Below are 23,737 nucleotides of genomic sequence, written 5' to 3'. Positions count from 1 at the left end.
ACCCCTCACCCTCCCATCATTAAACACAAACACAACACACACAACAACTAATTGTGAATCAGTGAATGATGTGCATTGAAAGGTATTGGCTCCAAGATGTCGACGCTTGGCAGAGCAGGTGAAAGGAAAGCAAAAATTCTGCAGAACTGCCAATGCTGACGCACCTGTCCGGGACCGAACCCTCCCACTTCCTCTCTGACACTTCTGAGGAAAAGATCTCCGTTCTTATCCCAGCACAGACCTCCAGGAGGTCCAGAGGGAGAAAAATGGGCAACATGGCAACAGAGATTGTCGCCTTTGTCCTGACCATCTCTGGCTGGATCCTTGTGTCATCAACTCTGCCCACAGATTACTGGAAGGTGTCCTCTGTGGATGGGACGGTCATCACCACAGCCACATTCTGGTCCAACTTGTGGAAAACGTGTGTTACTGATTCCACTGGTGTGTCAAACTGCAAGGATTTCCCTTCAATGCTGGCTCTAGATGGTGAGTTTTGCTCATGACGATGGTGAATAACCACCATGAAATCTTCAACCTTTGTTGTTTTTGTGGATGAATGACTACCATTGTAATCACATGCATCTGGAACTTGATCTTTCTTTTTCTGACACTGGCTCCAGGCCATAAACAAAGGCCACATTTAAAGCTAAAGGCCATCACAGCTGAACCGATACAACATTTTAATGTGTCCAAATAAAGCAATCTGAGAAAGTCATACAGTCACACAGTGGTCACCATTACCTGATAGTGACAACAGTGTAGTATTTTTCCTTTGTATTAAATCGCTTTAATGCGTTCATGTAGTATCATTTAATAGTAAATGAGGTGTAATCTATAGAAGTTTTGCACTAAAAAACATTCATTTAAAGGCTTTAACTTTTAAAAAAAAGTCTTAACTTAGTGGTTTTTAAAGCTGTATTTTTTGGATTTTGGAACTTAAGCTATAACTCTACTCAAATGGCCCTAAAATGAATCAGATGGGGGTTACAAAATGTGGCAATTCTATTTGACAATATTTTCTTAAGTAATGGCAGAATCTCTTATCTCATACCACCCGAATATGTGAAATCGCAAACCTGATATATTGAGCTTGAGTTGTGATTTAAAAATCAAACGTACTCCTGTACAGACAAAGGGAAATATAAAATAATATGCACAATATTAAACTCACTAGTTTTACTACAGAAAAGAGCTCTAGACTGGTTGACTACAAAATAATGCAAATCATGTTTAAATGAACTTTCAGAGACTAAAAAGTGTTTTATTTATTAATTAATTTAGGTTTATTTTATTGAAGGCCAATGGTCTTTGTCATGCTATTTTTGGGGGATATAGGTTTATTTAAATTGTGTTACATGCATATTATGTGAATGGGTAAATAAATAAATATATGGATATGCATGTATTGTGCATTTATTTTATTTTATCTTTTCCCGTTTTTATTCCTCAAAACAGGGCAGGCATGTATAAGCACTCTGCTTCTATCTGTGACATTTAATCACTGTGTGAAATTCTTTGATTTGGTCTTTGCTCATTGCATCTGTGTGACTCAGTAAACTACTGCAATTTGCAAGAAAATAAGGTTACACGAGAAGATGGTGCTTTACATCACAAGCCAAAAATGTTTACAACCACTAAGCACTAAGGATGTCCCACCTCCCTGTCCTGCAGCTTATATCCAGGTGTGTCGGGGTCTGATGATCACTGCTGTGTGTCTGGGTTTCTTTGGTGCCATCCTCGCCCTAGTGGGAATGAAGTGCACAAAAATAGGAGGTTCAGAAACAACCAAAGCTCGTCTGACTGTCCTCTCCGGCTTCCACTTCATCCTCAGTGGTAAAATCTACATTTTATCGATAAAAACAGGAACTTGTGGCTGGATTTTAGTCAGGTTATTAAATTAAAGCGCTTCTATTTCTCTCCATAGGCCTGTGCTGCATGATTGCATGCTCTATATATGCCCGCAGGGTCACAACTGATTTCTTTGATCCCCTCTTTGTTGCTCAAAAGTAAGTTTTCACAATTAAACGACAGACGTAATCGACAGCTGATCAAATGTAAATCTTGATTATTATCTGTCACCTTCTCAGGTTCGAGCTGGGAGCTGCTCTCTTCATCGGCTGGGCTGGGTCTGTGCTGTGTGTCCTGGGAGGCCTTGTCTTCTGTCTCTCCCTCTCGGAAGGATTCAGTGTCAGGCAAGATGCTAAAGCTGTAATTCCACATCTGTCATGAGCTTCATGGACTTAAAACTGCAGAGTTTAGAACTCCGGCAATTTAAATAACTACTTAAACTGCAATAGAGAGAAAACATCCAGTAATCTTTTTCAACATCTTGTCTCATAATTGCTGAACCTACAGGCCAAATGCATGATTGCCATTGATGGCTGAATGTTTCCTTTGTTACAATGAGGACCTTTTAGAAGTGAAAGTCACCTTGACTGTGCACAGCTTGGAAGTATTGTATTAAACAAACTAAGAGCCAGGTTTCTTTCCTTTTTTTCTTTTGTTGACATCCTGGGGCATCATGTTTTAACCAGCCTTGCTGAGCACATGCTTATATTATAGATAAGGCAAAACAACACATTTGATCACTGTGGGGTAACATTAAAATACATACGAAGACATAAAGCAAGCCAAAAACCAAACAGGAAATGTGTCATATTGTATTAAATACCAAGGAAAATGTATGGGATTTAAAAAGAGACATTGAAGAAGCCTGTCTAATGTGGGGAACAAACCCTATCACTGTGTTCTCTTTTAAACAGAATTTATCATTATTGTGATTAAAAAGTCAAATAATTAAAGATTGATTTTTGCTTCTGGGTAAAAGTTGGAGCAACCAGAAAAGTTTTATTTTAAATGACCTGTTTTAAACAACAACAATATCTCAGTTTGATAGATTTTGTCCCTGGTCAGCAGGCGCATCTGATGATGGACCACTTTGTCAAATTTCTTGTTTATTTTATTTTTTATTTATACTTTATTTAGCCAGTAAGGTCCCATTGAGATCCAAGATCTCTTCTTCCAGGGAGCCCTGGTCAAGATAGCAACATAAATAGTACAAAGTTATGGAGACAAGACAATTTAGAACAAAATAATAGTAATTAAAGGAGTGTCTAAAAGAGAGATATAATAAAGTGCAGTATATAGGCCATACCGACAAGATCCTTAATCCGAACCACTCACCCTTTTTTAATGGTGATTGGCACCTGGGACTCAAATATTATACCAACACTAACATGGAAAAGGTGACAAAATAGCCCTGCTATGCATCGTAGTGTTAAAATTGACATAGCATGTAACCATGTTAATGTCAGCATTTACCTTTCAAAGTAAAACCTTGGAGGTTCAGTGTGTGAGAATTAGTGCCATCACAGAGCTTCTCTCTATTCTTATGTCACAACCATGTGTCACACGTGCTTGGTCCATACTTTTCTGATGTCAGGGTTTCATGGAAATGACAACATGCTGCTATTTATGCACAAAAAACACTTTACCATCAGTGGCCCAACAGTTACAAGTTACCTAAATTGTTACCTAAGTTTTAATTTTTATTCCTTTTTTTCCTTTTTCCAGAACTGAATTCTCCCATAATGGAGCTGCATCTTTTGTGGAAGCTCGCAACAAGCACAGTAAGATGACTAACAGTCTTCACAAGGAAACAGGGGAACACTCAAGGCAGTTTGGAAAAAATGCCTATGTGTGAAAATTGACTCAAGAAACCAATTCACTTGGAAAGAGTTCACTTTCCGATCTTTTGGGCAAGAACTAGTTATTGGAAAGTGATTTGGCACCACACAGTTCAAACCCTGAGGTCACCTTCAGCACCTGCTTAACTGTGCATCTATTAAATATGTATTTTGTATTATTCTCCTAACAAAGCCAAATGTTATGCAACAGTTTCAAAGCATTTTTTTAACACACAAATGTGAGCTAGATTTCTTTTGTAAGCCACATGTAATTGTTACCCAATGTAATTTTGATAATAAAAAAAAAAATTCTTTTTAAAACCTGAGTTGAGTTAAATAATTAGCTAAGAGTTTAATTTGATAAAAGCATCCATATCATGTATTTTTCTCAAACTGAGCTTCCTTCTGCTCCTGCTGATCTGACCTCCAAGGGTCACTATCACAGCTGACCCCACAGAAGCAAAGCTGGAGACTCGACCGGAGGTTTCCCCTCCTATCAGCCATCCATCTCCACCTGGGAATTATTATCAATAGGAACCCCAGGCTATGTTACACAAAACCTCCTGGCCCACAGGTTGGATACTCGAACCAGCTGACGGGGAAGGAGCGGTTGGCCTGTGCTTTCCACAGCATTGCATCCGTAAATAAGTGTCAGGTGTCCATGGCTCTGCTGAATGCTCCCTGATATAATGATAGTATTGTATGGTTTAATATCTGCATTGCTTTATTGTTACGGATAATTAAAAACACACCAATGTAATGCTTCAAACTGTGTCTAGCCCACTTTTTATTAAAAGTTTAAATGTTTAATGAAATGTTTAATCTAAGTAACAGGTCTTGATTGATTCAACACTGAATGCAAGTGTAATGTGTATCCTACGTTAGGTTACTTTATGCAAAATGTATGGATGGGACATGGATGAATTTAAATGGTCATCAAAACCAAAAAGGTGCTTTTAAAACTTTGGTGCCAATTTCCCGAGAAATTCCACTGAATGAGTGAATAATAAATGACATGCTGGTGGAGGAAAGGTCAGTGGGACATCAGGACGAGCACTTAAATTTCTTTCCTCTTACTTATGGCTAATTTGCTGATTATGGTACATTTTGGCATTGCAGTAAACCTACAGTATCTACAGGAGAAAATGCCTGATTGTAAAACAATACACATCCTCAGGCTTCTATACATGATTTAAAGAACACAGAGTGAGGTGTTGCAAGATGACACTGCCTCATATTAAGGGATGACTGAGACAAAGTTGGTCAACACTGACCTTTACATGGTATTTTGTTGGGAAAAAGGTTATTGTAGCAGCAACAGGACGAAGCTTGAGGCAGATCCATGATTTCTCCCTCCATCCATCCATCCAGAACTGCAATCACACCACCAGAGAGCAGCATTAAGACACATTAACAGTGCACAGATCTGAGGAAGCTCCTGCATATGTAGAAATAAGTGCACTCTGGAACAACACAGTCACTCAGATATTTGCTCTTGTACTCTATAAAACTGGGTCGGCTCAGATCATACATAAGCATTCTTTTGTTCATTGTTTTTCTTCTTCACTAAACAAATTAAGGTTACTCAAGGTCCACCTTTCCCAATATCTCCCCACCACCACCACCACCACATCCACCAATATCTTAGTCATAAGCCAAGAGGACAAGAGGGGCTCTTTCATCCCCGAAAGAACATTCATCACTCCCAGTAAATCTCATTAGCTCAGATTTATTTCTAATTACAACAGCACAAAGATGTTCTGAAGTAATTATAAGACCCACAGAACAATGTGGGTCTAATAACTAGTGGCTTAAAGCCACAGCAGCCACAGCAGCAGTGCTGTTGCATATTATGGAGCATTAAAAGGTCAGAAGTCTATTCCATAGACAATAAAAAAAAAACAAAGACGCTATTGGTGAATGTAAACTGAGACATAAGTGTGACGCTTAGCAATTTCAGTGAAAAAATGTACAAAAAAAACCCAATGTCTTCCCTTTCAAAAATAAACATGCAGTAATGAAACACCAGGTCACATATTGTGTTTCATGTGGACATGTCACGTGACAGAATCTGGTTGGGCCACTCTCATTTAACTTTTATCTGTGAGTTAAATGTTTGGGGAACAAACCCTGATGATGTCAGGGAGATGTTATCAGTGCTTTGACTCAAAGACGTTTAGCAGAATCCCAGTACTTAGGGTTAGGTGTGGAATTTCAAAGATGGGGACAGTTACAGAGCAAAGAGGGTCTAATTTAAGTTTTACTTCTTTAATGAACTAATTTAATTGCCTTTTTTTCTTTTCTTTTCTTTTCTTGTATTATATAACTTTTGACTGTTCAGTTTTTTGGTAGAACAATACTAGGTGGTCTTGCGGGAATATTAGAAGAGCATTTATTTTTCTGGATATGTCACTAACATACTACTACTACTTTAAAGTGTTTGCAAGGAGTTGATGATTTGAAAATGTATTCAATGTATGATTTTCTGTAAATGTAAATGTGCGTTTAAGTCCAGGGCAGCCTGATGGTCACATGAGGTCCATGAGGTAATTTGAGATATATGCTTAGGTGAGCACTCAGACTTAACACTGTAACTGTGGGAACCAAAGTGACTGTTGTCTCTCACCCACACGTGCAATAACAGCTGATAAACAACAGCGCGCCCCTGTTGTGTAACTGGGATCCAGTCTTCAGCCACCTTTTCTAAGAAGAGCAGTGGAGTAGGAGGCCTCCTCCACATCTGGTTGACTTTGGAGGAAATCTGCATGTTTGTCTCAGGAGGATCATGTCTTAGCTGGAAGCAAATGACTGTCATCTATTCACGAGACCACGTAATATTGTGGATGAGGGTTTAAAGACAAAAACAGAAGCTTGACAGAAGAGCTTCCTTGAATCTGAAGATATCCAGTCAAACTCCACGATGAAGATCCGTGTGGTCCAGATCTGGGGTTTCCTGATGACAGTGCTGGGCTGGATCTTTGTGGCTTGCACTATGGCCATGGAAGGATGGAAGATCACATCCATAGGGGGAATGGCGGGCTCCTCCATCATCAAGGTGGCGTGGTATTGGTCCAGCCTCTGGAGATCCTGCTTTACTGACTCAACTGCTGTGACCAACTGTTATGACTACCCGGTGCTCTGGTCTGTGGAGGGTACGCAAAAACCACACTCTTGTCTTCTTGCTAACAAATCCATTGCTCTTCTTTTATTGTTGATTTGTGTTTTGCCGTGTCACTGCAGGTTACATACAGATAGTGCGAGGCCTGCTGATGTCAGCGCTTTCCCTGGGAATGCTGGGGTTTGTGCTCAGTCTCATGGGTATGGAATGCACCTTCCTTGGGGGAAAAGACCGTGCGAAGTACAAGAAGATCTATAGTGGGGGATGGTGCCACATCATCAGTGGTAAATGTCCAGTTTTATTAACAGGACAAGGTCCTTAATTATAGGTGTGGTGGTCATGGGCTGAGGTTTGTCATATATTATGTTCATATTATTGAAATGTGTTTGTTTTATATAAATAGTTTTGTGTTTTGATGAAGGCATACAGTTCACAGAGACTTGCAGTAGTTTTAGACTGCCTTAAGCACAATGTTTTAGCAGCATGGGTCTTGCAGTCTGTTGGAACCTGAATCTGTTATAGTTTACCTGGTCCTAATTTGAATGCTATCAAACTGTTGTGTTAAAATTAACAAGTTCTTTCTCTTCCTCTCAGGTTCCCTGTCCACATGTGGATATGCTGTTTATGCACAGTATGTCTCAGTAGAATACTTCAACCCTGACTTTGATGGACTGAAGTAAGTTAAGAAATGCAAACAGTACATATTATGTAACCTGTCTTATAAAATAAAACGTGGAACATTGATCTGACCTCAGGTATGACCTCGGCACCCCGCTGTTCCTCGGCTGGGTCGGCTCTGCTTTTCAATCGACGGGTGGGTTTTTTTATCTGTGGTCTGTGTGCAAGCCACTCTGTGGAGGAACACAAATGTGAGTATTGATGTGTTGTTGTTGCTGTAAAATATCCTCATCCTCATTTAAATACCAGTGTTCAAGAGGAACTGACTCCTTATACAACATGCATGAGTCCCTGTTTGCAGGATGACATTCTTAACATATGTCACTGTTTTGGGCAACTTTGAGATGTAATAAAAATAGTTTTCTATACGTTCTGGACAAGACTGACATATTATGATGATAACATTATGTAAATAAGACATTTTTACTGTACAGTTTGAGAGAAGTTTTTATCTATTTTATCTTTTTAAAGCATACTGTAAATGAAAAATGTTTGAGCTGCTACAAACGTTTGGCCACAGTTATTTTCTTGTTACTTCAAATGAAAGCAAACCCATGTGTGAAATGGGTAATTAAATCTAAATGGCGTCAGAATCAATATTTTGTCTAATTCACAAACTAACAACAAAACCTCAGTAAATGTAACAAAAGATTAGCAGAGAGGAAAGTAGCTCACTGAAAGCAGCAACCACCAATACGACTCTTTATCTTGGCCCGTACGCTCTCTCACGCTTACTCAGGTCTGCAGATCAGTCGTTGTTAGTCGTCCATAAGACAATGGGGAAGTTTAGAGATGACCACGCATATTCAGTTGCTGCCCAGAAACTGTGGAATGAGTTGCCTCTGCACATCATTTTTCTCCTTGGCTTTAACGTTTTTTTTTTATTTCTACTGATATCTATGTGCACTTTGGTCAACTGTGTTGTTTTTAAAGCGCTTTATAAATAAAGATGGATTGGATTGGAGTGCTACTTTGGATGAAAAACGTCCCTCTGATGCTCTTCAACTAGGGATCCAAAGACACGTTTCAGCCATCAAGGCCTTCATCAAGGCAAACGTACAAAATGGCCATCCTTTTGACGGCTTTTTTTAAAAAGTGATATTATGTAGCTTTTAGTTTGATTCTCTTTGTAGGAGTTTTTCAGCCTATATCCTCTTCTTGTGCTATGCCACTTGTTTTTTTGTGTATTTGTAATGGATAATGGAGTTGCTGGTTCATGATGAAATTGGAGACCTACCCATGGTGTACTCCACCCTTTGCCCTATGTCAGCTGGGATTGGCGCCAGTGAGAGTGAGAGAGTGAGTGACAGTGAGTGAGAGTGAGAGAGTGGAGATGGACTGATTGTGTCCAAATCCTTGACCTTGGACATGCAAACATGGATCATAATGACTTCAGCTCAGCAGACGTGTCCAGTTTGACAATAACATAGCACTCTCTCTCTTTGTCTGTCCAGGGTGGTCACCATAAAGCCACAACCAGACCCTGAGCAAAACAAGTCCACCACCGCTCTTTCCACAGTGTCAGAGATCACCTCCAAGACCAAATTGTCCTCGATATCGGAGCTGTCGTCCAGGTCTGAGCGCTCAGACTTGTCCAGCATTTCCTCCAGATCAGAACGTACATCCAAATCTGGACGCACGGCTAAGTCGGGTCGTTCATCAAAGACTGAGAGAACTATCAGATCTGCGCAGTCAGGATCAAAGTCAGGGTCAGGATCAGAGTCTGGCCTTTCGTTGAGGTCCAGTATATCGACTTTGACTGAGTCAGGGAGCAGCAGCGGTGGCAGCAGCAGCAGCAGCAGCAGCAGCAGCACCAGGGGTCGCACAGTCTCGTCTTTATCGGGCAGTTCCAGGAGTGAGACCACACCATTCATCAAAAACTCTTACATCTGAATAAATGTGTCGTAAACACAATATGACTGTTTGGCTAAAGCTCTAGTGTGTTACTTTTAAATATACAGAGATACCCATTACATTTGTTGATTAAGCCTATCCTCAACATTCGAGGGAGGAAACAGGAAACTTGCGCTAGTAAAGTCAGACGGATTGTTGGATTATGACTGAAAACACAAAGAGGCGCACTACAAGTTTCAGAAGTGAATTCTACTGATCCAAAAACCTGGCTGTTATTGCAGCCACCCCCACTCAAGTCAATATTACATATTTTCTGTTTGCTAAGACCAAACAAAAGCAGAATAATGACAACAACCGCAAAAGATTTGAACAAAAAAGACGCACTGCAGCTTCAAAGCAACTTCAGTTGTGTGTGTTTCGTATTAAAAATGAACTCAAATGCTACTTCATTTATTTAATTTGTCTGTTATGTTTTCATCCTAAACTATCTTTAAACTTGGATAGCATGACACATAAATGGTCAGCCTGTGTAACCTTCACCAGGCTGGTTGACAGTAAACACGGTGTGCTTTGTTTTTGTTCACACCTTCACCTAAATACACGAGCAGCAGCAGCAGCAGCAGTTCGAGCAAAACACTTGTGGATCATTTCATTTTCTTCTCGTCTGCTCTTTTTTTTTTTAATCTAACGGTCTTTTGCGAGTGAAACAAAATAAAGTGCTACAACAAACTTCTCAGTGACTCGTTGTGCTTGGAGTCTTTGATTGAGCAGACTGAGAGGATGTGGAGGAGACGGGCTCAGATTCTGGGCCTGCTGCTCTGCACTCTGGGCTTGGGTTTGGTGGCGAGCACACTGGCAATGGACCACTGGAGGTAAGGAGGATTACATATACTCTTTATAAAAATTTGGAACTAATATCAACAAAGACATCTTACTGTCATGATGTTGCAAAGAGCTTCAGAGTTCACTTTTTTTTATCCCGTTAATAATGTTAATGCTACATTGTCATGTGTAAGTGTGAAAGTAATTTAATAGACAAAATGGGTCTAATGAAAAGTAGACGGGTTGCATGATGAATTGTGTTTAGTCTTGTAATTCCAAAAATGTATTCTGTCCGGAAGTGTTCGCGAATGAGTGATTTACCCTTATTGTGCATTTGTCCACTGAAGATCAGCTCAGCTGGAAGGTGAAGTGGGTAAATCCTCCGTGGTAGTGGCGGCATGGTACTGGTCAGACCTGTGGAGGGACTGCTATGAAGACTCTAGCGCTCTGGTGAACTGTGTAGACTTGGGGGTGATGTGGACGGTCAAATGTGGGTACACGCACAATAATCTCTGATTGGCTTTGACCCTGTTCACGCAGAGTGCACAACATGTTTAGTTTTGATCAGGGTTGGCCCAAGACTTTATAGGCCCTAAGCTGAATTGTTTTTTCCCCAATTGATTATTATTGATACCAATGTGACGCTTTTTTTTTTCTTTTAACCTTAGAGGGCAGTAAAATCCCAAAATAGATTATTAATTTGCACTTTCGGAAACTTTCAGAAACTTAGAACAAATGTGCACTAAATGAACAATCTTCAACTACAAAATAAAATCAAACAACTTAAGCTCAATATCTGGATTTCTGTCATAGGTTCAAAAGATGTTGTGTTTTTAATTCACTTATGTCTTGGGCCAGCTCCGCTTTTTAAAACATTCAATAAAAAAAGAAATATTTAAAAAGTTACACTTTTTAAAGTTGGTCTGATTGTCCTGTTACCCAGCATACGTCCAGGCAGTCAGAGGTCTCCTCATGATCGGCATTTCCCTCGGCCTCTTTGGCACCGTGCTCGTGTTTTTCGGCCTGGAGTGTACACGCATTGGTGGAGAGCAGAGAAGTAAGGACAGGCTGTTAATGACGGCATCTGCTTTCCAACTTCTCGGCTGTGAGTATATGACCTCTTTGGAATAATCAGACAGTGGGTGAGAACATCTACTATCTACTTACTGGTTGTATGTGTCATCGGTTTCATCCCTTATACAGGTGTGTCAGACCTGGCGGCTTATTGTTTGTACATAAACAGAGTGGTCGTGGCATATTTACACAGCAAAGCAGATCCGTCAAAAATGAGGTAATATTAGGACTTTGAATATCACTCACTCATCAACAATCACATGTGACAGGATGCAACACAGTAGCCTATACTGTAACTGTTCTCCTCAGCTATGAAATCGGCCCACCACTATATCTGGGTCTGGTGGCGACTTTCCTTATTTTCCTTGGCTGTATTATTCACTGTGCAACAGTTTACAGAAGAGAACACCCACAAAGGTTTGTTAACTCACTGTCCACCCATAATGAACTAGACTATAGTACCATATTAGTGGAAATTCAGTCAAATGTTATCTTGTTTTATACTGTCTCCGCAGCAGACGTCCAATGTTTCCTGTAGAAGAACGAGAGTTTAGAGGAAGAAAACACATACATGGCCACAAAAACAGGTCCAGTGTTTCCCAGAGTGCACCTGCCTACAAGATGACTTCTGTTGTGATTGTGTGATACAAAAGGTTGATTTGAGCTCATCTGTCAAGTTGAACAATTTTCAAATGAATAATGTCTCTTGGCTTTTTTTTTTTTTTTTTTTACATTAAACATGATTTTCTTTGGAACTTCTCATTTTTGGTGGCTCATCTTCTGCACTTGAACCTCCACTATTGTACCAGATGATTGCACACAAAAACAATCAAGACATCAACAATTAAAACTTAAAAACTAGCTCCTTTTTTTTTTATTATGTTGTGTTTTATTTGCATTTTTAGTTTATTTTTAAATTTTAACGTCTTGACTCTAGCCTTCTTCTCTTCATTCCACCCTGTGTTGTGCTTTATGGTTGTATTTGCTTTTTAAATGTTATTTTTGTGTTTTTATTTGCATCTTTTGTTTTATCTCAAAGTTAAAAACTTTGAGCTGCAATCCTTGTATGAAAGGTGCTTTACAAGTTTATTATTATTGTTAGACCTTTGTGTTGTTGTATAGGTAACGTATGTGGCGATACATCACAGGACTGATTAGTGCTTAATCTCAACCTTTAAAAGAGAGAACAAAATGAGAAACTTTCATTATTGATGTATAAGCAGTTTAATATTTTGGAGTTTTGGGGATTTTTATTTTGTATAATCACTTAAGTGCAACAGCCTATGTAGAGATTTGTTGAAATAAATGTAGTGTACAGTTGATCTTGCCGTACAGAAACAGCTGTATTAGACAAGAGGAAAAACACAGAACGACATTAGACCTGCTCTGTATTTGTAAAAGGAAATGATTTATTTTTTCAGATTATTCAAAGCCAACTTAAAAAAAAAAAAAAAAAGGTTTTCCAGTGTTTTCAAATCATCATAATAAATGAAAATAAAAAAGAGCACTTATAATCACCTAGTGTCTCAAAATCAGCCAAGGCTGTCGAGGTAAAATAAGTGTGTGAACACTATCCTGCATGAAATACATCTGATGTTACTTGATAACCATCATACTATTTAAGGCATCTTGGTCATTAGGTTAAAACACATAATCAGTCACACTCACAAGCACACAGGTCCACAAGTTTCTCTGCAACACACTTGCATTCACACACAAATTAATAGTTTAAAACAAAAAAACTTGGACCTTCAATCATCAGGTAGAAGAAAAAAGAAAAAAAGACTTAAAATCTTCATCTGAAAACAGTTTAAAAAGCACAGACAATCTTTCCAAGCAGGAATAAAGAAGTCATATTTGTTGTTCACTTGCACTCGTGAATGGAGACTGGACCGTGTCAGAACACAAAGGTCACATTTGATTACTGACGTTTTCCCTTCTGTTTTCTTCAATTTCCTCACTCATCACTTAATGTGTTAGGTCAGGGTGGATCTTCCACTTAAAAATCTGAATTATGGGCCAAACGTTCATTGTAAAATCATTTTAGGACCAGAGAAGACAATGACCTCAGAAAGAGGACGTTTACAGATCATCATCATCTGTGCTGTCCCACAGGACTCGACTTGGAGCTCGCCAAGGGCGGAGCTTATGCTTTTGTCAGGACCCATCTGCGACCTCCTCGTTGATCACATGTTGGTATCCCAGTGCCCTGATTGGTGATTTATGTGAGCAAATTACTCCAAGGAGGACAATGATGAGGATGAAGAGAAGACAGCTGGACACCAACAGACTGATGATGAGCTCTGAATATGGAAATAAAACGTCAAATACTTTTTCGACTCGAAGCGTGTGATTCATTTATGTGTGTGCGTGCTGAAAGCTTACCTTTATTTGTCCCATTGGAAGGCACTTGACACTCTTTATCCCTGTCGTCTGAAATCCAGGGCCTTGTAATCCTCACAAAGTCCTCCAGGGGGCAGTCAAGGGAGCAGCCTGGCAACTGCTGTGAGTAGGGATCCACTGTGCTGTCATTGCGGTAAAACATGGACACTGAAACAGAGCTGGAGGCAGAGAGAAAGAGAGAATTATAAAATTATAATGGTTTATGATCACAGTACGGTTCAAAGGTGCACTCAAAATCATTAAATCCTTAGTATTGATCCTTTTAAAAGTTGGAAGTGACGACGTTTTGGCTTAAACTCAATACTACAATGTTGAAACCGACAGCAAAATTTCACTTCGCAAACAGGACAGGATTTTCACAGGGAAAATAACAACTTGATCAAAAAGCTGTGTTATTCCATATAATGGCATTCACCACCTCCCGACACACAGAAGGTGCCAATATGCCTTGTTTTGACTGCAGCCCAAATCTGATTTGTACACATATCCGATCAGAATCTTATCTTCATATTGACATTGTCTAATCTAGTGTTCCACGTGGATGTTTACAGGCCACACCGCAGAAAAACAAGTGGCCTAAACAAAATAAACACTTTTCAGTGTACTCAATCATTAGAATCCATTCAGTGAATCATTCACTGTTTTGTGTCATTTCGCAGGTTTTACCATGTAGCAGAAACTAATAAAAGGTGTGCAGCACTTTAACAATCATTGAATCTTGCATTTATTAATCCTTTTTTGTATTTGTTAATGCATTTATTACGGTAAGCACTTTTTTACATTATGCATTGACTGTAAATACAATATCTTTACTACATTTAGCTCTTATTTTCCCAAATTGCCAAAGTGTTGTTTAAAAGTGCTCAACCAGAAGTCTCAAACTCACAGCCCTGGAGTTATTTCTGTATGTTTTTTTTAGTAATGGATACTTTTTTTTGCCTTATAAATACATTTTTATTGTGAACTATATCGTTCCATATCAACAGACACTTATTTTGAAATTCTGCGAAATATCACTTATTACAAGTATATCGTGATATGAGTTGCCTTTTTTACCCCAAAAAGTTGGTTTATGTGATTATTTTAATAATTTGCATTCAGGGCAAAGTAGGCAAACAAACACCTGAGATAGGCGTTTAATTAGCCACCGGTTTCCTACCTGGACTGAGAAGAATTTAAAATCTATTCGTTCTAGTGTTTCCACATTAATGCTTGCAGTGTGTCTGGGTGTGTCTGGGTGTGTGTGTGTTTACCCATTGTCCTCTCTGTACAGTTCAAATATTTGACAGGAAGCGTATGGTGGCTGCCTCCCATTATACACATCTAAGCTCATATGAAGAGCAGCGATGGTGGAGTCATGCTGTGAACACACATACAACATGAAAACGTCAATACAGCAACACAGGAAACAGTGAAAAGTAATTGATGGTTTTACGGGCTCACCGCAGACAGCATCATCAGTTTCAGCTGCTGTTCCGGGTCTGGGGTGGCCATCTTGGTAAGATTCTTCACTATTTCACCCAACAGGAGGCCTAAAACATATTAATTTATAATTTGTTTAATTTAATTTAATTACTTAATTAATTCTGCAAACAAACAACTAGAACAAGGAAACGCGATAATTATGTAAAACTGAAATGCTATAATAGTATTTTTATTGACACTGCATATGTACAAATGGTAATGGGTAATATTGCCAAGCAAATAACACACACTGCTATTTGTCTACAAACTTCCCTCACAAAATTCACACTGTTATACACTGTTGTGTATGTTTCTGCAACTCTGTCAATCAAAAACTGGTTCCGCCTTTCAGACAAGTTTCTCCAATCGTCATGCTCCATTGACTCCGAGAGAAGCTGAGCTTCCGTGGAAGTGACGTTTTTACCACATTTGTCCTACTATCAGCGTTGAGCTCAATACGAAAGTCACGCAAGACCATCCGCCATCCATAATAAACAGCTGATTCTGAACAAACTAGTGACACGTTTTAAATCGCGTTCTAGTGCACGTTTAGTACTGAAATGTAAAACACAACACAAGCTGAGCTTCCGTTGCGGTGTTAGAGCAAACACCACTGATCTGGTGATATTAAACCAACCATGAAAATTAGTTTTTGTTTCACTTAAGCACCAACTGTGGAACAAGGGCACATTGGGGGTGGGAGACATTAACCTAAGTATCAACTCACCTTCTTTCTTGTACATAACAAGCACTGTTGAGCCATTCATATCATTCAAAAGGCAATGTAATAACATTTAAAAAATTTAAGCACATTCACCGACACATACCTCCCTGCAGACGACTCTTTTCTTGTTGTTTGTAGACTCCAAATATCGCCTGTGAAAATAGATATCAAACCTTCATTTTACTTCAATTAAATTACAACATGGCAGTTAGACCGGGCAGATAGTGCTGTGGCTTTTACCTTAATTTCAAAGTCTTTGAGCACTTTGAGTCTTTGCAATACTTTAGGAGTCACCCAGTCGGGAGCTGACATGTTATGACGGGACTGAACACACGTGGAAAGAAAAAAAAGAAGAAGAAACAAAATCACAATAAAGATTAAAAGTGAAAGAATAATAATGACAAAAAAGCAGTCATTTGGTTGGCATTTCCTCGGCACTCTGCCTCCACCTCTGTACAACCATTTCTCATGTTGCTGCTAAATTATTCGGTGGCTTTACTTGGTGAACCTGCTTGTCCCAGATTTCATACTTTCTCACTGCCTGTATGGATCTACTGAATGTTATTCAAATCAGAGGGTTTATGGAAAAATAAAAAGTGTGAATCCTATAACATGATGTGTTATTTACTGGTGTGTGTCCATGTCCTACTTCCTATCTTTGTGAGGTCATCCGGTCCTCATAACTTTAAAGGTTCAGACTTGGTTTTAGATGTAGCAATAAGTTGTGATTGTGAAGGTTAGGGTATAGAACTAAGACATGCTTGTCTATGAGTGTCCTTCCTAAGAATTTAATCACATGCACCTGTATAAAGATGAATCTGCAACTGAAAATAGCCCCCTGACAATTGTAGTTTCTCTGCAGTGTTTTGAATAAGGGATAGTGTATTTCACTGACATTTCATTTTCCTATCACCATGACAACTTTACGACAAAAACTGTGTAAACTCTGTCACCAGGGCCACAAAATATAGAGAACATCACCACAATATCAACATTAACCAGTAAAAATGTGTGTGTGTGTGTGTGTGTTTACCTCACAGAAGAGTGTGTCATACACACTCCAGATTGATTCCACACTGGTAACATTCAGTCCAGTTTTATCCCCCACAAGCTCAATAATGTCCTATAGTGACAAGCAAAATAAGCTCAGAGAAAAATAGTGATTTAATATATAATGCTTAAAAAAAGTAAGTCATTATATTGCCACACTGTAAAATGTTTGAGTCTCCAAAGCTTACCTCATTGGTATTAATTTAATATAATATAATTGTGTACATTATGGAGTAAACAACACTTTTTCACGAAGAAAACTGTTTGAAAGTGCACTTTGTTTGCAAAGATCAAAACTGTGTTTGCTCCGACTGTTTTGCATTTGTTTTCCCTCACTTGTTGTTTGCTCTGTTTCCAGGGAGTTTGCGTCTGGAACTCGTTCCAACTGTTCCCTGTTAGGTACTTACAAAAGAATTGTAAGTACCTAATGTTTGTCAGATTATAAACGTTAGATACTTTCACACGGACAGCGACTCCAAGCCTGTGAATACTTCCGGTCCTTTGAGCTGTCGCGCCAAAAGTCATAGGCCAATCAGCAGGCAGCTTCCTAAGGCCCGCCCATGGTCAGAATGTCAAACCAAAGTCCATGGGGCAAAAGAACAAGTGAGTCGGAGCAAACTAAAGGAACTGTGGTGGATTTCCACAGGAGACGACATTCTCTTCCAACACCTGTTCACATAAACAATAAACTGGACTGGTCTGATCATGTTGCTGCACTTTACAGGAAGGGTCAGAACAGACTTTTGGAGTTCAGGGAAAACTCCTAAGGACTATCTTATCTCATCTTATCATAGAAGTGTCACATTATTGAGGCATAATGCATATACTTTATTAAGGGAAATATACAATACCTGGTATTTAATGGTCATATTAACAAATTCCTCTGCGTGTTCAGTTTCACTCATCAGCTGTCTGTACCGAGGACAGTCATCCAGAGGAAATGAGAGAAGCTGAACGGAGACAGAGAAACAACAAGGGTTATGAATCACTCTGACCTTAGTGCACTCACAGGAAAAAAAAAAATGATCACCATCATATACACACCTTCTCTTCACTTTTTGGCAAGGTGTGGACAGGAATTGGCTGCCACTTCAGGTTAGGGTCAAATACCTGCTGACCACTGGGGGGATAGAGACCTAGATGGCGACAGGAGTCAGAATAAGCCAGGCTGTTATGATGAGGAAGACGAGTCGTGAAGAACCAACAGTACTGACAAACTGAAGAAAGGAGGAATAGGAGGAGTTATGGGATGTTCACACCTGCCAGGTTGGCCTCAGCGCTCATCAAAGTGCGATCATAGTCTGTACTGCGAACAAAGATCTGAAGAAAAAGAGACATGCAGATGACGCGTTTGTCACTATTCATACATGTCAATGTACAAGTGCCTTTTCATAATTATTGAACAATAAGCATCAGAGTCACGTGATCAGACAGTGGAAAAGGAGAGTCTGTCTCCTACCTCGTGTCTGTTGTATGATTCATTGAGGAAGCCATTGTATCGCTTCCTCAGAAAGTGACCCAACTCAAAGTGCTGCCGCATCCCTTCCTAAACACACACACACACACACACACACACACACACACAAATCAACAACTACAAATGCATATCTTAATAACACATAAATGTGTGGCTCAGGTCAGCAGGAGTTGTACCTGGGACAGCTGCCCAAAGCCTTGTGGCCAGTCACTCTCTTGGTATGGGTCTGTGGGGTAGGCTTTGATGGGCGATCGGTCTCCATGGCGAAACAGCTGGGAGGGGAAAGAGTAGATGTCAGGGCATGTGATGTGCAACTGCAATGAGGAAATGTCTATAATGGAGTAAGAGCCTGTAGCATTGAAGCTGCAGTGTGGAACGTTTTGTGAGCGGTTGTTGTTGATGTTATTATTCTCGCTCTGTTTCGTCTGTGTGAGCAGAAACAATGTAACTTTATTCATATGTTGCGTCCTTCATCGTAAAACGGGCTCTGTAAGTGCTGACTAGGTCATTTTCATCATCCTATGAATCAGGATCTGTGCAGACAGAATTCAAGGATTGTTACACAGAAAACACAAATACTATAAACTTTATCCCACAATGCTTAGGAGCCGATATATAACCTTTACTATAGGGTTGGGAATCACAGGGTTCCCTCACGATACGATACATAGTCCACAATACCAATAACATCACAACCATTTTGTGATAATCAATATATTGCAATCATATAGTGATACATCACAATTTCTGTCTAACTGAAGAAAACAAAAAGTCTGTGAAAAGTTAAAAAGTGCACGAAAGTGCATACATGAGGAAGGACAACAATATATAACCAAATCGTTACTTTGTCCCACCCCTACTTTATTATGTCTTCATTGCCAAGGAACAGATATGCAGCTCCTTTAAAAGAAAAATGAAACCAAAACCTGGTTCCTCATTTCATCAGTCTCCCTGTGGGACGGACGATCAGCTGACAGTAAAGGTCCTGTGAGGATAAGTCATATGTCCTCAAAGCCAAACAGCCAAATCCTGTCAGACCAGATCTTTGAAAGTCACAGCGATTAGATATGTTTGTTGAGAGACTCGAAAAACAATGAATAATCAAGGCTGGTTGGGGTGTTAATCACCAGTTGAGACAATAAGTGGAAAAGTTACAAGACGATTAACTCAAACTGAGCAGAACATGCATCACAACATACTCAATAAAAGTCTCAAAACTTACACTTCCTTAAAATGGACATTTTGGAGGATGTGCTTTCACAAACTGGACACATGTGAAACTGCCCTTGGTTATGATTAAAGATGTACTGTGTCATAAATTCCTCTCCAGCTTGTATCTATCTAGTATTGTGACTACAATTGTTGTCACCAGTAGTTTGAGCACAAAAGAAAAAGAGAGTGGCTTTCTTATTTCCTGCTATAAAGTATGTGACTGGATAGAGTGTATTGTCCTTTAAGCACTCCTATTCATATCTGCTGCACAGTCTGTTACTGGATATCTTGTTGACCTAGGTGAGGTGGTTGTTTTTAAGAATGAGTGCAAAAATAAGAAATCACGTAAGCTTATTGACCTTATTTGGTGCACCAGAAAAAAAAAATCAAATTAAAATAACGAAAACCTATATTGAGCTGCTGGACATAATTTACCCTGTGCAACATATGCTGGGACATGCAAGAGTGTGGATGACGTCATGACTTAATTAACACAGTAAATCATTTAAGAGTGAGTTCAATTCTAGTTCAGTTCTCACACCAGTAACAGATTCCACATCCGTAATGCTAAAATATAAAAACAAATATTACTTTAGTTTAATATTTGCAGGACGCTGTTTATATTGAAAAAATGATCAAAATCAAAACAGAAAGAGTTGATGTTGCTGTGCTACGTTGTAGACGTAATCATTGTGCGTTTTTAACCACAGTCACAATGATTACACTCATTATGGCTCCTATTTTGCTGATGAACTCTGTCTCGACTAATCTCCCTGTCACATGTGAAAATCCACAGGTCACTATGCTGTTAATTAAGTGCAAAACAACAGGGTCACATGCACTTATGTGCAATTAAGTTGGTGGCATAGTAACAGTGTTAACAATGCTTCAGAGGCACGCTCCAACCACACAGAACCATTTCAATTTTGACATTAAAAATATGTAATGGTATTTTACTGGCTATTTCAAGGCAATATAGCTTTATCTCCAAGATTATACTTTTGATACACCGATCTGTCACAATAGTCAAACCAGTTTACTGATTTAATCAGGAGAACTTTTAAAGTGACCCAAATCATATTCAATTTGACCTGTGCGTCCAGGGAGATAATAAATAATTGGCAAGTAATAGCAATGTGTAGTTTGATGTCTGTCATGTTTGAACACAAGGAAGGACTTTGAGTTCTGAAGTAAGAATACATGTTGCTGTTACTCAACCATAACGCTACAGAAGTCTGAGATCCAGAACCACAAGGATGACAAACAGTTTTTATCCACAGGCCATCAGGCTGGTGAACAGCTCCCTCATCAAGACCCCCTCCCTCACATCCCTGAACTGATCCACACACACACACACAGAACTAATTAACATACAAACACTGCTGCTGCTATATTGTCCTTGGATCTGTTATAAGATTCCATTTTTAACTTTAATTTTATTTTTGTCTGACACTGTTAAGTTATATATATATATATATATATTTTTTTTTTCATTTTTTCTATCTTTTATTGTGACCAGGGAGATGTGCAAAGTAAGAATTTCATTGTGCTAGTGTGACGTCTGTCTTAACTGAACATAAGACAATAAACCTCTTGAATCTTAAATCTAATCAAAAGACATCATAGAAATATGGAGTTGCTCGGTGGACGGTCAATATGCCGAATTTACTTCAAGGCCACAACGACTCGTTTCACAGTCAAATGAATAAACATGTTTACAAATAAGCAAAAGAACATCAACAAATCTGATCCGTTTTCAACAGGCGCCTGTCCACACTAAAGCGGCAAGGCACATTTCGCAGTTGCTGATATTACTCACCACAGTCACATAAACGAGTTTTCTCTCTGCTGTAGCTTGTCCACACACATACCCCAGCGTGAAAAGAAAGAGCACCGTCGCAAACCTCATTGTGTCAATCTGTGTTACTTGTGAGGGCTGATTTAAAAAACAACAACCCTGAATGCTAAATGTAAACAGCTAGCAGCTTCATCCTTCGCGTCTTCCCCGAACTCAGAAAAAAGAAGACCCGCCTCTAAATGGAAACTTCCGTAACCGCAAACCAATCACAACGCTCCATGTGCAACTCTAACCCAATCAGAGGGCAAGGTCTTCTGGTCTGCGGTCTGCAGTTAGACCTATTTGGTCAAGTCCGCCATTGTTAACTTCACCGGAAGTTGAGGCATAAAATATCACCTCGAAGTTAAAATAAATAAGCGTTTTTTTTGGTGTTGTTTAAAGCTTCCCAGAAGCAACGCGAATATGCGTATAAACATTTATACAGACGATTCCCATCTGTGAAAGTTAGCGATTATTTTGAAATACGTAGCCTGTATTTTGCTTTATACCTACACAGGCAGTACAACGCTAACATGCAAAATCTGTTTTTCGTGTACAACTGAAAAATAATAAATAAATATTTTAGTTTTTCTTCATTCTAATTTGTCAATACACTATTTTAACATGCAGTAAATTAAAAAAATAACTGCCAGATATTGGAAGTTATTCTGGAAAAATGGGCAAAACTTACTCACAGGATTTTTTTCAGTCCCTTTTACTGTTAAAATCAATATGGTAAAAGGGAAAAAACAAAAGTCCAGACGGACATTTTTAGGGTTAGGTGTTAAAGGGTTAAGGTAAACTTGGAAGGAAAAACCAGGGGGAATCCTCATTCATTTTCCTCCAGCACCTGAAATTCCCCTCTTGAGCCATTAGAGGGCAACATTGTTTCTTTTGCAGTCAACCCAGCAAGCATCTTAAACACATCATTATCATACCCATCACAGTCAATGTAATTGTAGTGTTTGTTTGGGTTAGTAATTTAACCATATGCAATAATGACATGAAACACTGGTTGTGTGTGATAGGTTAATCACAATCACATTTTAATTAGAGCAAAACAGATTCATTTATCAGTTAGTGTAGAGTTCCATCTGCTTTAGTGTGACATAGTAATGATATTCTCTGCATTCTAAAACTTACAAGATTAATTGTTTGACTTTAAAATGTGCTGCTCTAGTAATAATTGCAGTACTTTGAATAGAATGTGTGGGTGTACACAGGCTGGTATTTACACGTTGAGAACTTTCATCTCTATCTGGTGAGATAACCTCAAGGCACTGAGTCATCAACACTCCTGTTTGAAGTGAACAACAATTCCGGGGCCGTTATAAGTTCAAACTGTACTGGTGGAAGCTTTGAGGTTTGAAAACAGCAGTTAACATGAGAACCTTCAGTTTTAAGCAGACCAGTCTCACTAAATCTGAATGTGTTTCACAGAGTGAAAAGCAGCTTTGTTGTGTGAGGATCTGGCAACCAAGAGGCACTAAGCCTATGGTGGAGTTTACTCTCAGCCACTGATCCACACAGGAGCTGGAAGTCTGTGACACCAGTAGAGGTCACCGGCGACGAGCCCAGTAGGGCTGCAAGTAATAATAGCATGTATTAAAGTCTTACCCCTGTGGTGTTTTTCAAATGATCAATTCTGTTTTAATGTGGGCTTCAAAGGTAAAATCAGAATCTAAAATTACACCAATTAAAAAAAAAATTGAAAACTGGATTTGTTATTTCACTAAAGTGACATCAGAAACATCCATTTGACAGAAATACAACAACAGTCTTGGACAATTAAACGCCATAAACTGCTGATAAAATCTGGACTTTTGATGACTTCTCCTTCAGCTATAAACCTGACACTCAAGGTGGAACTGAGAATCATCTGGAGAGACAACATGACGGGAGATTTTCCTGTGACTCACAGTGAGAGTCGCTACGCTGGGGCCCATTCACACTTGGGTTGTTTAACACAGAGTTGAAAATTAACCAGTGAAGGAAAGAATCCCAAAATATCCTGAAGTAGAGGGGCTCCTAATTTGCAGGTGTTTTTCCTACAGGCATCAAGTTTGCATATAGGAGAGGAAAATACATCTTATTTTACAGAGTAATAGAAGCATAGTCATTTCACACTCTTTCATGGGGGGGTTGTAGCACATAAAAAATGTGCTCAAATATTAGATCCTTCACTTAAGCAAACGCCCAGATTAGTGTTGAAATAAATCCTGTGGGAATGTATGAGCATGCCACGTCCCACGGCCTGCATATAAATACACAGAGTAGAATAACAACAATATTCCCTCAGTATTACTGCCAATTGCCAGTGACATGTCATCAATAATCT

At 39.1% G+C, this 23,737-nt stretch overlaps 4 protein-coding genes across 5 annotated transcripts; 3 read left to right on the top strand and 1 right to left on the bottom strand.

The window, feature by feature from the left end:
• The first annotated feature begins 200 nt into the window (after positions 1 to 200).
• LOC131455171 (claudin-10-like) lies at positions 201 to 3,868 on the top strand. The gene is made up of 5 exons (XM_058622630.1): positions 201 to 486; positions 1,672 to 1,833; positions 1,925 to 2,006; positions 2,088 to 2,192; positions 3,574 to 3,868. The coding sequence occupies exons 1-5, from the start codon at positions 267 to 269 to the stop codon at positions 3,701 to 3,703; spliced, it is 699 nt and encodes a 232-aa protein (XP_058478613.1). The 5' UTR covers positions 201 to 266; the 3' UTR covers positions 3,704 to 3,868.
• Positions 3,869 to 6,000: 2,132 nt separating this feature from the next.
• Positions 6,001 to 9,895, top strand: cldn10e (claudin 10e). Its single transcript, XM_058622765.1, has 5 exons — positions 6,001 to 6,838; positions 6,927 to 7,088; positions 7,399 to 7,480; positions 7,560 to 7,673; positions 8,937 to 9,895. Exons 1-5 carry the CDS (start codon positions 6,607 to 6,609, stop codon positions 9,373 to 9,375), a joined length of 1,029 nt encoding a protein of 342 aa, XP_058478748.1. The 5' UTR covers positions 6,001 to 6,606; the 3' UTR covers positions 9,376 to 9,895.
• Positions 9,896 to 9,980: 85 nt separating this feature from the next.
• LOC131455238 (claudin-10-like) lies at positions 9,981 to 12,265 on the top strand. Of its 2 annotated transcripts, none has more exons than XM_058622767.1 (6): positions 9,981 to 10,208; positions 10,506 to 10,648; positions 11,102 to 11,263; positions 11,362 to 11,449; positions 11,542 to 11,649; positions 11,751 to 12,265. In XM_058622767.1, the coding sequence occupies exons 1-6, from the start codon at positions 10,117 to 10,119 to the stop codon at positions 11,875 to 11,877; spliced, it is 720 nt and encodes a 239-aa protein (XP_058478750.1). In that variant the 5' UTR covers positions 9,981 to 10,116; the 3' UTR covers positions 11,878 to 12,265. The 2 variants fall into 2 exon arrangements, with proteins under 2 accessions (XP_058478750.1, XP_058478749.1); XM_058622766.1 differs by having other exon boundaries at positions 11,748 to 12,265.
• Positions 12,266 to 12,619: 354 nt separating this feature from the next.
• acp2 (acid phosphatase 2, lysosomal) lies at positions 12,620 to 21,586 on the bottom strand. The gene is made up of 13 exons (XM_058622764.1): positions 21,382 to 21,586; positions 18,527 to 18,622; positions 18,333 to 18,419; positions 18,133 to 18,193; positions 17,918 to 18,009; positions 17,725 to 17,823; positions 16,857 to 16,946; positions 16,064 to 16,147; positions 15,927 to 15,975; positions 15,079 to 15,167; positions 14,889 to 14,995; positions 13,618 to 13,793; positions 12,620 to 13,535 (listed from the first exon to the last, which is right to left on the bottom strand). The coding sequence occupies exons 1-13, from the start codon at positions 21,469 to 21,471 to the stop codon at positions 13,390 to 13,392; spliced, it is 1,266 nt and encodes a 421-aa protein (XP_058478747.1). The 5' UTR covers positions 21,472 to 21,586; the 3' UTR covers positions 12,620 to 13,389.
• Positions 21,587 to 23,737: the final 2,151 nt, after the last annotated feature.

The sequence above is a fragment of the Solea solea genome, chromosome 2, assembly GCF_958295425.1.
Source record: "Solea solea chromosome 2, fSolSol10.1, whole genome shotgun sequence".
Taxonomy (NCBI): Eukaryota; Metazoa; Chordata; class Actinopteri; order Pleuronectiformes; family Soleidae; genus Solea; species Solea solea.
The sequence above is the reverse complement of the archived record's forward strand: the minus strand, read 5'-3'. Positions and strand labels throughout refer to the sequence as shown.

Excerpts from the sequence above, each read along its gene's own strand:
- LOC131455171 (XM_058622630.1), top strand. The coding sequence starts at position 267 with ATGGGCAACATGGCAACAGAGATTGTCGCCTTTGTCCTGACCATCTCT. Across the intron at positions 2,007-2,087 it reads CCCCTCTTTGTTGCTCAAAA|GTTCGAGCTGGGAGCTGCTC; the intron begins GTAAGTTTTCAC and ends TCACCTTCTCAG. Across the intron at positions 2,193-3,573 it reads TCGGAAGGATTCAGTGTCAG|AACTGAATTCTCCCATAATG; the intron begins GCAAGATGCTAA and ends TCCTTTTTCCAG.
- cldn10e (XM_058622765.1), top strand. The coding sequence starts at position 6,607 with ATGAAGATCCGTGTGGTCCAGATCTGGGGTTTCCTGATGACAGTGCTG. Across the intron at positions 6,839-6,926 it reads GGTGCTCTGGTCTGTGGAGG|GTTACATACAGATAGTGCGA; the intron begins GTACGCAAAAAC and ends GTGTCACTGCAG. Across the intron at positions 7,481-7,559 it reads CCTGACTTTGATGGACTGAA|GTATGACCTCGGCACCCCGC; the intron begins GTAAGTTAAGAA and ends ATCTGACCTCAG.
- LOC131455238 (XM_058622766.1), top strand. The coding sequence starts at position 10,117 with ATGTGGAGGAGACGGGCTCAGATTCTGGGCCTGCTGCTCTGCACTCTG. Across the intron at positions 10,209-10,505 it reads CTGGCAATGGACCACTGGAG|ATCAGCTCAGCTGGAAGGTG; the intron begins GTAAGGAGGATT and ends TGTCCACTGAAG. Across the intron at positions 10,649-11,101 it reads GGTGATGTGGACGGTCAAAT|CATACGTCCAGGCAGTCAGA; the intron begins GTGGGTACACGC and ends CCTGTTACCCAG.
- acp2 (XM_058622764.1), bottom strand. The coding sequence starts at position 21,471 with ATGAGGTTTGCGACGGTGCTCTTTCTTTTCACGCTGGGGTATGTGTGT. Across the intron at positions 16,947-17,724 it reads ATATGACCATTAAATACCAG|GACATTATTGAGCTTGTGGG; the intron begins GTATTGTATATT and ends TTGTCACTATAG. Across the intron at positions 16,148-16,856 it reads ATGACACACTCTTCTGTGAG|TCCCGTCATAACATGTCAGC; the intron begins GTAAACACACAC and ends ACGTGTGTTCAG.